Raw genomic sequence first — 14,001 nt, 5'->3', positions numbered from 1 at the left:
ATCACACGTAGTTGGGCCCTCAGCTAACATAAAGGCAGAGGCTTGGATGCATGTTGAGTGGAACTCTCCTTATGGGACGCTCCCATCAGAAGGAAAGGCAATTTTCGCCCGATTCCCTCTCCCACCTGCAGCCCCTGTGCATCCCAACCCCCCAACCCGGAAATCTGCTCCGGAGGGCTGGAGGACTGCCCAGAACAGCTGGAGCTGCAGGACCTGCTGGGGAAAATGGGAATAGTCAGAAACTGGCACCATCTCCTCCCTGCATCAAAGAGAGCCTCCACTGGATTAAAAGTTCTTATGTAAATAGGAGTCTTCCCCTCCACAGAAATGTTCTAGTCATTTTTTTTATTATTATTATTTTGTTCCCAAAAAGTGTGGCTCATTGCAATACATATGTATTCTGTATCTGTTGTCTGTTTTTGACAATTTCGAGATAAGACAGAGTTATGAGATTTGCAGCGGCGGCCCAAAAGCGGAGGGGAAAACTAATGGAGGCTAATATGGCAAAGCACGATAATTTAATTGGATGATTTGATTTAAACATTTATCTGGATGCCTTTAAATGTATCAGCTCTCTTGACCATTTGTACTCTAATGAGTATTTTTGTTTTATTCTTTTGTCATCTTTTGTATGTTGAATATTTAGTAGTAGTATTTTGGTCTGTTTTAATGTAAAGATAATATTAACAGTGCACATTTCATTTCATTTTTTCTGTGGTTAATATGACCATGATGGCCAAAACAACAACACAAAACGGTAGTAATATTTATATTCTGAAATGCTCCATAAATACTTTATCTTTTGCATTGGGTGATGAATTCAGCTTTCTCAACCCCGCCAGCCTTCATTGTGGGGGTGAGAGGGAAGCAAGCTTTTAGACCTTGGCTGGATCTACACAGATATAAAAAACACCAAGGGGAGAAAAGCTATAAAAAAAATACAGCTCCCTATTGAAATTTTCACAGACTTTGGATTTCCGCTCTACAGCGGGATCTGGTGTCACATTTTTATGATGCATTTATAACGTTATAAGTTCACCTGTGTAGCTAAGATGATTATGATGATAGTAATAATAATAATTTTATTTATTTATTTCCCGCCCATCTGGCTGGGTTTCCCCAGCCACTCTGGGCAGCTTCCAACAAAGTATTAAATATACAATAAAACATCAGACATTAAAAACATCCCTAAACTAGGCTGCCTTTAGATGTCTTCTAAAAGTTAGATAGTTGTTTCTTTCCTTGACATCTGATGGGAGGGCGTTCCACAGGGCAGGCAGCACTACCGAGAAGGCCCTCTGTCTGGTTCCCTGTAACCTTACTTCTCGCAATGAAGGAACCGCCAGAAGGCCCTCGGTGCTGGACCTCAGTGTCCGAGCAGAAAGATGGGGGTGGAGACGCTCCTTCAGGTATACATCTTACTGGCTGCAATGAGTAGAGGGTGTTGGGTGAAACAGGCCACGGGCCTGATCCAGAAGCCAGCCTCTTCTTGTGTTCTTAACTTTACACACTGAAACAGCCCTCCAAGGACTTTTCACTGTAATGTCATAATCAGTGTTCGAAATGAGCCAGGCGTTGATGCATTTTGCACCTGGTTATCAGCCGCTTGTGACCAAGTGAAGATGCCTGGGCGCCAGGATGGCATCGGACATCTCCACCATCCGGAGGTGCCTGCCTGGGAATCCTTGGATCTGGACCGCTTTCACACACTAATAACCACACCCTGTAGAATTCTATCCGTTATATTTTATCTGCACTATCAAAATGAATTGAAGGAACCAAAATGCTTCAGGAGCACTGAACAATGTCATGGTTGTCACTTGTCTTCACTTATCCCACCCCACTGCCCCGCTCACAGCTGTGAAGAATGTTCTTACGTTATGAATGGTCTGTGTCACCATTAAAAGAGGGGGTAGGAATAGGCCAAGATATTTGTGGCCAAGATATTTGTGGATTGTCCCTGGATCAGGTGGCTTTTCTTCTTTAAGTTCTCCAAGTTCTTAGCCTAGCTCAGTGGTTCTCAAACTGTGGGTCCCCAGATGTTTTTGGACTACAACTCCCATCATCCCTGACCACTGGTCATGCTGGCTGGGAATGATGGGAGTTGGAGTCCAACAACATCTGGGAATCCACAGGTTGAGAAATACTGCCTAGCTCAAGTTTGTCATCTGAACTAGCCAGATGTTTAACTGAGAATCAATCACAGTCAGTCCATCATTTGAAAAATAAGACCTTACTGCCAGCTTGCCCAAAAATGGCAACTAGACATTCGATTCTGGCAACTGAAACCTTGGTTTTAGGAGCTTTTTGGCGCCTGGTTTTTATATGTGATTTTCTAACACGGGTCAGATGTAAAAGAAACCACTAATTACTATGGCCAATTCACTTTGGCTATTTAGATAAGTTGCACAGTCTGAGGTTTTCAAGAGGACTTTTGCCTCTGAGTGAGAGAGATGTATTATTGCTCTGTGCCACATTGACTAGGATCACTGCTTGTCATTGTGTATTAGCTGTCTCTTCAATGAATGAATAAAGCAGGAGAAGCCAGTGTGGTATCCTACGGATGTTGTGACACCACAACTCCCATTATCCCTCAGCACTGGCCATTCTGGCTGGGGCTGGCGTGAGCTGTAGAGATCAAGTTGTAGAGGGAAAGGATCTTTTGTGTAACATTTGTAATCATTCAAAAGCCACTTGGAGAGAGCCTCACAAGGAAGGGGAACAGGAATTTAAAATGCTGGTTAAGGCTACCCTCTGACATACACACTTAGGAGTAACTCAGCGGCACTCACTTTTGAGTAGGTGCGTACAGGGTTGTAAGTTACTTTGCTGCAGCCAGATCTGGGAGCAGAACCAAAGATCAAAGAAAGCTGAGCAGCTGGGTCTATTGTCATTAACTTTTGGTTTCCATGCTCCGTGCCAGCATTGTCTATCCGGTGGAGAAGGTGGAAAACTCCAAGCAAAATTCAGGAAAGCAGCATGAACTCTTCCCTCACCATCAAAGGGTTCTTATAACCCCGTGGTGCACAGGTCTCTATTGTAGCAGCACCGAAAGAACAATACAGCGGCTTTCCATCTTTGAAACTTTGTGGGAACGGGGGAATTCTTAGCTCTCCACCCATTTTGCAAAGGGGGACAGGGTGCAGAGAGAAAGGAATGTAGCAGCTCTTCCGGACTACAGAAGTATTTCAAAAACATTTATGTGCGGCTACAGAGGTGAGGAGAGGAGAATGGGCACACTCTGGCTTCCCTCGTCACCCAGAGAACTAAGCCTTGCTAGAAGTGGGCTGCCTTCCCCTCTTTTTGAGATTATTCCCATAAAGGGAAGATCAGCTTGGCCCCTAGTAGATTTTGAAGGCTTAACAACTTGCCTTGCGACGTAAAGACTGGCACTCAGAGAATGTGTTTAGGTTCATGAACGTGGCCTGCAGATGCTTAGTGGGCTCTGGTCCAGTGGTAACCAGCACTGCCTTCCACGCTACAGCCTTTTCTTTCAACGTGGGGTACTTAGGTTAACTGTTCTGTGGATATTCTGTTCTGTATATACACCAAGACAGGGCTAGCCAACGTGGTATGCTCAAAATGGTTTCCAACCCCCACCATCCCTGACTGGGAAGGTCTTCAGAACAAAGGAGCAGGTAACAATAGGTTTTCGTCCCTATTTTGTGTTAGAAAATGTCTTGAAAGCAGGGGAATTAGTTTTTGCTTTTTCAAAAAATAAATGAGAAAACTAACGAGCAATAACTGTCAGGCGCATCGCCTTAATTTTACTATTCCAAATGCGCAAAACATTCCAGTCTTACTCTCATCCTTCCAAATATTCGTCCGCCCTTCTATTGGGCTCTCGCTCTTGCCAACTCTTGTTCTCAATGCAAGCTGTTGTTAAAAAAAACACACACACACTCACATCCAAAACCCACAAAACCCAATCATGACGTTGAATATTTTACAACCTCTGCTTGAGCAGAGAAATTAAACAATGCCACTTTCAGAGCACATTTTACCCAGGATTCTAATCTTGCTCATGCAACTCAATAAAAGCATCCAGAGAGGTAAGGAGATGATGGTTTGAAGGGGGGGGGGGCTGTTTTATTCATCATTGCTTCCTTTAGGGAACTCCTCAGAATTGCTGTATTATTACAAGCATGCTGGAAATTTCCATTAGAGAAATGGGACCTGCAACAAAATGTTGCAACGTCAAGTGCTCCTGTTCAGAGCACCAGCCAGCCAGCCATGACCTCTTCCAAGACACCCCATTCCACCCTCCCTGCTTCCTCCACCACCAACAGACACCCAATACCCCATGCTCCCTGAGTATGATCAGTCCTCATTGAGCAGATCTGTGCTTCTGCCAACCTTGAAACTCCTCCAAGCCTGCCAGCATCTTCCTCTGGGGTATAGATGGTGCCATTTTGGCTATCTGAGGATCAGCAGTTGGAAAATCAAGCCCACCTTTTTTATTAAAAAAGAAGAGGGCATTCATCCAATTTCCAAGTTCACAAGTTTCTCTGGGGAGAGGGAGCTCTGATACTTCAGATTTGGAAGGCAAATGTAAAATTAACATGGGGGATAAATGGGGTACCTACCATGAGCAATTAGATTTTTCAGAAGGAGAACCAAAAATGAAAATATTAGAAGAGATGAAAGAATATGTGCCAGACTGGCTAAATTATTATCCAATTAATTCAAAATTTAAGGCAAAAAAACTCACTGGGATTTAGAGAACAACAATCACTTTCAATGCCATCCCCATATCTTATTCTTATTCTTTATTAAATTTGTTAGCTGCTTTGCCTTGCCCAAGGCAACGCAAAGCGACTTACAAACACCTGCCCTTACCAGCCAACTGTACCCAGTAGGATGGAATAATACTTGCCAACTTAAATGTTTTAATATTGCTACCCTCCATGATCAGCACATGCCTCTCACAATGGCTGGCATAATCATATAAATGGATAAACAACAATAAAGCAGTTTGACCCAACAACTCGTTTACACAGTTTACAAAAAGCAGTAAAAAATAAATAAAAATCACAATCACACCAGCTAACGTGGCAATCGGAATGCTTTCCTAAGCAGGAAGATTTTGTCTACCCTCTGAAAGATCAATGATAAAAGGAAGCCAGCCAGATGTCCCTCTCTGGGGGGGGGGGGATTCCCAAGGGAGAGAGTCATTGGGGAAAAGGTTCGGGATCTCCCATCCACACAACAAAAAAGGGTGGGGGGGTTGGTCAGGGCCTCCTGGGCTGATTTTAATGAACTTTAGGTGAATAAAAGGCAGGAGATGCTCTAGAACTTTTGTGTAGCTGGCCATCTGAAAAATCAGTATTTTCATTGAAAGCCAGGACAAAATGTATATATAATATCTGCATCATCTGAACCATGTGCTACATAACTTCTGACACGGGGCAGAGAACATAGCCAAATATACATGGGAAAGTGCATACTCTAATATCATCAAACATGTTTATACAGTGGTACCTCGGGTTAAGTACTTAATTCATTCCGGAGGTCCATTCTTAACCTAAAACTGTTCTTATCCTGAAGCACCACTTTAGCTAATGGGGCCTCCCGCTGCAGGCGCACGATTTCTGTTCTCATCCTGAAGCAAAGTTCTTAACCCGACGTACTATTTCTGGGTTAGCGGAGTCTGTAACCTGAAGCGTATGTAACCCGACGTACCACTGTAATGAAAATGTACGAATGTTATCACACTGCGGCTCACTTGGCCACAGACCGGTGGGGCAGTGAACTGCACCATGAGAACAAGCTGGGCTCTCAGGCATGCTATGGGGGGTGGGCAAGAAGGGAGGGAACTGGAGATGGAGGCAGGCAAGCGGGCCAATAGGCAGCCTTCTTTCTCACACTTCCCACGGCATTGGCAGGTGGAGAAATGAAGGAGAGAAAGAAGCTTTGTTCTCTCTTTCATCACCCACCCACCCCACCTCCAGGCTAGCAGGCTTCTTTCTCAGGCACCCTCAGAGATAGTGGGTGCTTAGGAGAGGCGGGTTGGTGAGAAAAGCAAGTCAGCGGGTGTCCCAGGTGAACTGAGGAACTTTTGGGAGCTCTAGCAGAAACAGTGTGTGTGTGTGGCTTTGGCAAGGGGGGTTTGGTAGGGGGCAGGTGGGGTTGGTGAGCAAAGAGAGCAAAAGCGTAGTCCCTAATAACGAACGTAGTTTGATGGGCGGCATCATTATTTGCACATATGGCACATTTCTAAGTGGGTCCTCAGCTTGCTACCTTTAAGCCTCCACTGAGTGTGACACAGAGGTGATTCATCTCACTGCTACCTGACAGAAGATTGCAAAGATAGCACCAGGTTCTCTTCTACTGAACTATGGTCCCCACCACAAACATGCCTTTGAATTCAGCAGGAAGAGGTGCAATTGCAATAAGAAACTGGGGAAGCCCTGGTGCATGTATTTCAAACGTCACAGCTGCCTGCCACTTCAGTGATGCAATAATTTTGTCGCTTGCTTTTGGACCACTCGCTCAGCAGCTCTGTATACTAACCAGGATGACTTTTGCATTATAGAAATACATTGGCCACCCCCCTCTATTTGCCAAGTCTTTGGGGCACGTCAGCATCATGTCCTTGAACTTTATAAAAACTTAACGCTCTGTGGCAATTCAGTAACCAAGTGTGGCCCAATCCTGTTCTAGGCACGGCATGAGCATCACAAAATTCAGTCTGGGCCAATATGTTATTCTGCAACGGAGAAACCCAGAGAAACTGCAAAGCTCAAAGGAAAGAAAGCCTTTCTGCAGCCTGATACAAGGCTCCTTCTTGGTGCTAGCAGAAGTTGTGAGACCTAGCTAGCTCTCTCTCTCTTATTATGCTTTGTCCTAGCAATTCCTCTCTCGTTTAATTTAGTACAACAAAGTGACCTTCAGATTATGTTGGGCTCCAACTCCCATCAGTCCCAGCCAGGGTGACCTGACAAGGAAGATGTGTGTTGCAGTCCAACAACATCTGAAAGGCACCATGTTTGCCACCTCTAATTCAACAGCAGCTCACCCAGTCGGGCAGAGCCACAATGGTAGCTTTCTGACTGCGGCATTGCTGTCACTTACTGGGAAGAGGAGGTAGCAGAGAGGTCAGTGCAGTGTGTGAGGGCAGTGGGGAAGTCAATCCGGCACTCCACAAGTGCATTTGCACCATGCCACCCTCCCAATCTTCTCTGGTAAGCTGCAGCAACTCTGCCGCCAGGAAGCTAACACTGCGGCTCTGACCCACCAGGTGAGCCCCCTCTGCCCTAACACAGACAAAATACTAAGATTTCTTATTTTTAAGAAGATAATCACACTTGGAAGTATAGAAGCCATTTCTGTGCAATTGGGGTTATAATACCAGGAATGCTTTGCAGCCTCAAGCCCATGAGATTTCCCTTTCCTAATAATTTTTCAGAGCCAACACATGACTAACCACAGTTATTCTGGGCTGCATCAATAGGAGTATAGCATCTAGATCAAGGGAAGTAATAGTGCCACTGTATTCTGCTCTGGTCAGACCTCACCTGGAGTACTGTGTCCAGTTCTGGGCACCACAGTTCAAGAAGGACACTGACAAACTGGAACGTGTACAGAGGAGGGCAACCAAAATGGTCAAAGGCCTGGAAACGATGCCTTATGAGGAACGGCTAAGGGAGCTGGGCATGTTTAGCCTGGAGAAGAGGAGGTTAAGGGGTGATATGATAGCCATGTTCAAATATATAAAAGGATGTCACATAGAGGAGGGAGAAAGGTTGTTTTCTGCTGCTCCAGAGAAGCGGACACGGAGCAATGGATCCAAACTACAAGAAAGAAGATTCCACCTAAACATTAGGAAGAACTTCCTGACAGTAAGAGCTGTTCGACAGTGGAATTTGCTGCCAAGGAGTGTGGTGGAGTCTCCTTCTTTGGAGGTCTTTAAGCAGAGGCTTGACAGCCATATGTCAGGAGTGCTCTGATGGTGTTTCCTGCTTGGCAGGGGGTTGGACTCGATGGCCCTTGTGGTCTCTTCCAACTCTATGATTCTATGATTCTATGATTCTAGTTATCTCAACTCACAGATCAGCACAACAGCCAACTGTGGTTTGGAGCTAACCCCGTGGTTATTAAAAAACACATGAAGAAATTATGGTTAACGGCTAACCCTTGGTGCATTTCAAAAATAAAAGGGAGGGGGAATCTGCACAAATGAAGAAAGTAATAAGAAAGGCTTAAGGAACTCCGGGATATGAAATAAAATATTACATATGAAATAAAATATTAGGTAGTGTTGGGTCTACACCGAATCCACAGAAGTGTCTCCCTGCAAAGTTTGCAGATCTGCACTATCATTTATGTCTAAGTTTCTACAGTCACTAATAAAACTTAGCACGTGTTATAGACCAAGTGTAGGGGGTGAGGAGAGGTTTGTGGGTTTTTGTTTCCTTATGCAATACCAGTTATTAGTGTTTAAAAGAGTGGCTGGAGAAATCCAGCCAGATGGGTGGGGTATTATTATTATTATTATTATTATTATTATTATTAAACTGATCACACACAATATACTTCAGTTACTATGTTGCTTTTGGCAGAATCAAAACAATGCTAGCACAATGCAGAACTCTGAAAATCCACAGATTTATTCACCAATCATTCCCAAATGATTTTAGCAAATTAAAAAAAAAGTATATATGCTTACCAAATACTATTGCTTTAGCAAAAGGAGGAAACAATTCTGTATGCCTGAATAAGTGTTTATGAATCTGCCAGAGTTCTTTGTGCAATTTCTTAAAGTCACTGTATCTCTTCCAAACGACTATCTGAAGTGAAAACAGAAAACAAACACCCATGAGGCAATCATTCCTGCTAATTGAGCATTTACCAAGAATGGCAGAAACCAACACAGTAGCGTATTATACGTGCCCTATGAGATCTTTTTAAAAGTCACTAAACTCTTTAACTGCAGCTATTAATCAAATCTTGCCCTTGCTGTACACCCACCCGCATCCCTGCGAAGTATCGTTCAGCCAATATATTAAGCAACAATTAATCTCCAAGGCAGTCCATAAACTACTTAAACTACGCAAGCAGCTGCTGTGCTTGAACTTAAGCAATTTCCACCCCAATCAACCGAAAGGGCATTTGTGGATTTTGGTTAATAGAAGAAAGCTACTTTATACTGAGTCAGACCACTGGTATATCTACCTTAGTATTGTCTACTGCACTGAGTGGCAGCAGAACTGCAGGTTTTCGGGACAGTCCCCCCCCCCCCCATTTCAATTTGCTTTGTATTGTGCATTCATGATTACAGCACAGTCAACAGAGCATGACATTTTTAATCTCAGGGTCTTGGGTTCGAGCACCACGTTGGGTGAAAGATTCCTACATTGCAGGGGGTTGGACTAGATGATCAATTCTGTGATTCTGTGATTTGTGGTATCAGGGCAATTATACACAACCTTGCTTTCAATACTATTTGCACCTGCAAAGGTTTCAAGGCAGACATGTTGCCTCATTCCCAGTACGTGCATCTCCTGCAGCTTCCTGCTAAAATCCTGTGACTTTTTATATCATGAACATCCCCACAGGTGTGTGTCTCGCTTTTGTTGCACTATAATAACTCAAAGGTGCCCCTCCGAACAGCAATAGTAGCAGTAACATTGCGGGAGCATTGCAAAGCAACAAATAAAGCAGAATGATGCATAGACTATCCAGTAGAAATCCACCCCAACACTCTATTATTAAATCAATGACATGCTGCAGAATAAACCCGCAAAACAAAGACACACAAAAACCAGAAGTCTGGAGGGGCCCAACATTTCTTGTCCAGTCCTACATGAAAATGTCAGGGACTTGAACCCGGGACATTTGGCAGGCAAGGAAGGCTCTACCACTGAACTACAGCCCTTCTCTCAGTTCCTCTTTTGCAGCTCAAACATTATGCAACATGTATAAACATGGGCTGAAGAACGCCAGGAAAAGACACCCCCAGGGCACATAAAATGATTTCAGGTTGCCTATATAAATTTTACTTTATACCATCACAGGCTCCTCACTTTGCTGGGCAGGAAGAAGTTCCAGGCATAGCGCTAACCTGGGGATGTGACTTCCTTTCGAAGGAAAGCTCAATGGGGACTTGCAGCATTCTGTAATATCTGTTTTACTTACAAATATAAACACAGCATTCTAAAATCAATTCATTCTAAAATCAATTCAAAATCAGATTAATGGCAACCACTGGGCTAGAGTTCTGTGAGGATTACCAAAGGAGGGGGTCAGACTGTGCCTTGGCCAAAGGCCTGGTGGAACAGCTCTGTCTTGCAGGCCCTGCGGAAAGATGTCAAGTTCTGCAGGGCCCTAGTCTCTTGTGACAGAGCGTTCCACCAGATCGGGGCCACAGCCAAAAAAGCCCTGACTCTGGTTGAGGCCAGCCCAACCTCCTTGTGGCCCGGGACCTCCAAGATGTTTTGGTTTGAAGACCGTAAGGTCCTCTGTGGGACATACCAGGAGAGGCAGTCCCATAGGTACGAGGGTCCTACAAATGCTATCTCTACAAATGTTAGAAAACACTCTTTTTGAAAAACAAAATAAAACCGAAAGCTTGGAATCCAGAAGTTACAGTTAACTGCTGAAGGGGCAACAGCCCGTGTTGCCAACCCCCACCCTTGCAGTCACCCATAGTTGGAGGCAAACAGTTTGGCACTCTTGGCAGCACGGCCAGCGACAGCCCTTCCATTAGACCAGGCATGCCCAACAGGTAGATCACAATCTACTGGTAGATCGTGGGGTGTTCCTGGTAGATCTCTGGCTCCTCAGTGATCTACGGTACTTCCCCTCCCCTAAAAGCTCAACAACTTTGGCCTCCCCCAAAAAGCACAAGAACTTTGGCTTCCTAAAAAAAGCTCTCAACAACTGAGGTCCATCCAACGACAATGGGTAGATCACTGCCAGTTTTTTTATACTGTGAGTGGATCACGGTCTATTGGGAGTTGGACGTCCCTGCATTAGACAGAGTGAGGCAGCTGCTTCAGGCACCAGGTGGTTGGGCAGTGGTGGCAAAGTATCAAGGGACAGAGATATGCCTTTGCCCCCTGAAATAGCCTGCCACACCCACATGTGGTGGAGGCCGCTGTCCTCCACTACTGCTGAAGTAAGATTCAGCTGCCAGTCCAGCTGGATTCTGCGCACAGAATTTTGTTTGAAGGGGTGTATCTCGTCCTTTGCCTCAGGTGGCAGAATGCATTGGGCTGGCCCCAAGGTAAGTGAAGTCACTACATCTAAATTAGAATCTCAGAGAGGGGCACACAGCATCCCAAAACGCTTCGGTCGTCAGCCAACTTTGTTTCAAAATCTATGTGTGTGTACGTGTGTGTGCCATATCTGCACACCTGTATGACTTGGCCCCATCCACTTTGGGTTTGGGCCCTGTGCATACTGCAGACCATTAACCCCTAACAAAAATGGTGGCTGGCACAGATTGACCACTGAAGCATTAAGGAACAACAACCAGCTACTATGGCCCTTTGCCACCCCTTGGTTCAAAACCTCAACCTCATTTGCAGCAGTTATGTAGCAAACTAACATCTTCGAGCGGATGATCCAGCAGAGGAGGAGGGTGCTACAAGGAATGCTAAGCATGGCAAAAGGGTGCTGTCTTATTGTATTTCTTTAACAGCAACCAAAAGGAAAGGGATAAGGAGAAGAATAATGTCCACCCACAAGAACAGAAACAGAAAATCCACCACTAAAAATAATGATATGCTAATAATAAGTGGTCTGTGCCTATTCCACCTAGTTACAACATTTTTGCTGGAATGAAATAATTAAGAAACCGGAGCAGCTCTGTGGTTAAGATGAAAACAAGAAACATTTGCCGATTCTTATGGTAAAGGGGGGGGGGAGAGTAGATAAAATTGATAAGGTGTTGAAGTGAGCAAATACAATGACCCAAATTCACTGAAAAAAGTGAATCATGAAAGGTTCTTACTCTGAGGGAGGCCATTCACTTCAAAGATTTACATCGAGACTCATCCCTTTAAAGCTCTTACCACTTTACCAGAGGGGGCCAGCCCTACTATAAGGCAGAGTGAGGAAGCTGCCTCAGGTGGCAGGTACTGAAGTGTATGAGGAGCATCAGAAGAAGCCCCCTTCTGATGGGGGCAGAGGTATGTGTGCCAAGCGGCCAGCCCTGCACCCCTTAAGCTAACTTGCCACCCTTAGGTGTGGTGGAAGTGTCAGTGTTGAAGTAACAGTAAACTTCCAGCCCAGTCAGTTTCTGTAGGAGAAATGGAGATGGCCGCCATCTTGTCCTTCCCCTCAAGACAGCCCTGCCATAAATTTCTAAATAGCCACCCACTTAAATTGTCCATGGTAACAATTCTCTGAAAGCAACTAGACACAGAAGCTGCTGGGCTACTCAAATTGCAACACTATTCAAATTAAGAATAGGCTGTCTGGTGAGAAAACTCAGTGCTAATTCAGAAGATAATAATAATAATACTAATAATAATAATAATAATAATAATAATAATAAAATTTTATTTATACCCCGCCCTCCCCAGCCAAGGCCGGGCTCAGAGCGGCTTACAAACAATAATAAAAACAAGATGAATGATTACAACTTAAAAACAAAAATAAAATACAACATTAAAATAATGGAACATTAAAATATTAAAATGTAGCCTCATCGCAGGAGGAGAAGGAAAAGAAAAAAGAAAGAGAGGGAGGGAGGGAATCAAATTGGCTCCAAGCCAAAGGCCAGGCAGAACAACTCTGTCTTACAGGCCCTGCGGAAAGAAATCAGATCCTGCAGGGCCCTGGTTTCATGAGGCAGAGCGTTCCACCAGGCCGGAGCCAGAGTTGAAAAGGCCCTGGCTCTGGTTGAAGCCAATCTAACTTCCTTAGGGCCTGGGACCACTAGGGTGTTGCTATTTATGGACCTTGAGGCTCTCCGTGGGGCATACCAGGAGAGGCGGTCCCATAGGTATGAGGGTCCTAGGCCATGAAAGGCTTTAAAGGTCAAAAGCAGCACCTTAAATCTGACCCTGTACTCTACCGGGAGCCAGTGCAGCTTGAAAAGCACTGGGTGAATATGCTCCCATGGCAGAGACCATGTGAGGAGCCTCGCTGCAGCATTCTGTACCCGCTGGAGTTTCTGGGACAGCTTCAAGGGCAGCCCCGCATAGAGCGAATTACAGTAGTCAAGCCTGGAGATGACCGTCGCATGGATCTGAAGTGGACTGTTCCTTTTTCTAGAGCAATAATCAGGAGCAGACTGAGCAGGACCCAGCAAACACCAGGACACACCAACTAAACATAGCTGAGGGCCTCAATGCCTTGCAGATTGTGTTGCCTCTTTCCAGTCGCAATTGGCAATGTGGTTTTTAACTTGCTTTTTTCTCTCCAAAGAATTGGAAAAAACAGAAAGGGAGATACTGTTCTTTCCAGATCTTGACACTTCTAACCCTAAGAGTAAAATCTGGATGATCATGGTTCATTTATTATTATTGTTGTTGTTATTGTTATTTATTAAGTAATATATCTTTTAAAATATACTGCACATAATACTAGCTTTAAGCAAAGCCAACTGGCAATCAGACAAAACAATTTAAACACAATTGCACTATCTATTTGCCAGATAATTTCCCTCATCTCCAAGTTTGGATGTCAGGCATTCCATATGGACAAATGGCAGGTTCTTTTCTGACAACAAACAGCGCATTTCACCCTGTATCTGGGCCAAAGTTTACACGTGAACAACTGTTTGGAAGCAAAAGTCACTAATGGCTCCAAAATTATAAATTATGTGTGCTGTTGTTGCTGCTTTAAGAACACAGAAGAGGCCCCAAGCCAAATGAAGGCCTCTAGGCTTCTCTATCTAGCCCTCAGGACTCTCCCAAGGCCACATCCCTCCCTGGTCATATTTTGAGTCCTCCTTGAGTGCTTTTGCCAGGCTACAATGTGTATTTCAACTCTGATAAGTGCTTCCTCCTTGCCTACATGGGGGGTTAGAGAGGGATGTGTGAGTAAATT

General features: G+C 44.6%; 1 protein-coding gene across 4 annotated transcripts in view; it reads right to left on the bottom strand.

The window, feature by feature from the left end:
• RPS6KC1 (ribosomal protein S6 kinase C1) overlaps positions 1 to 14,001 on the bottom strand; it is a 96,697-nt gene that overhangs the window by 69,660 nt on the left and 13,036 nt on the right. For 3 of the 4 annotated variants that reach the window (XM_083433276.1, XM_083433275.1, XM_083433278.1), the window contains exon 3: positions 8,669 to 8,789. The exons of the other annotated variant lie outside the window; for it this stretch is intronic. In XM_083433276.1, coding sequence (XP_083289402.1) covers positions 8,669 to 8,789 — 121 coding nt within the window. The remainder of the gene's footprint in view (positions 1 to 8,668; positions 8,790 to 14,001) is intronic. 4 annotated transcript variants of the gene reach the window in all.

This window comes from Podarcis tiliguerta, assembly GCF_965153285.1.
Source record: "Podarcis tiliguerta genome assembly, chromosome: 3".
Taxonomy (NCBI): Eukaryota; Metazoa; Chordata; class Lepidosauria; order Squamata; family Lacertidae; genus Podarcis; species Podarcis tiliguerta.
This window is presented reverse-complemented; position numbering and strand designations above follow the sequence as displayed.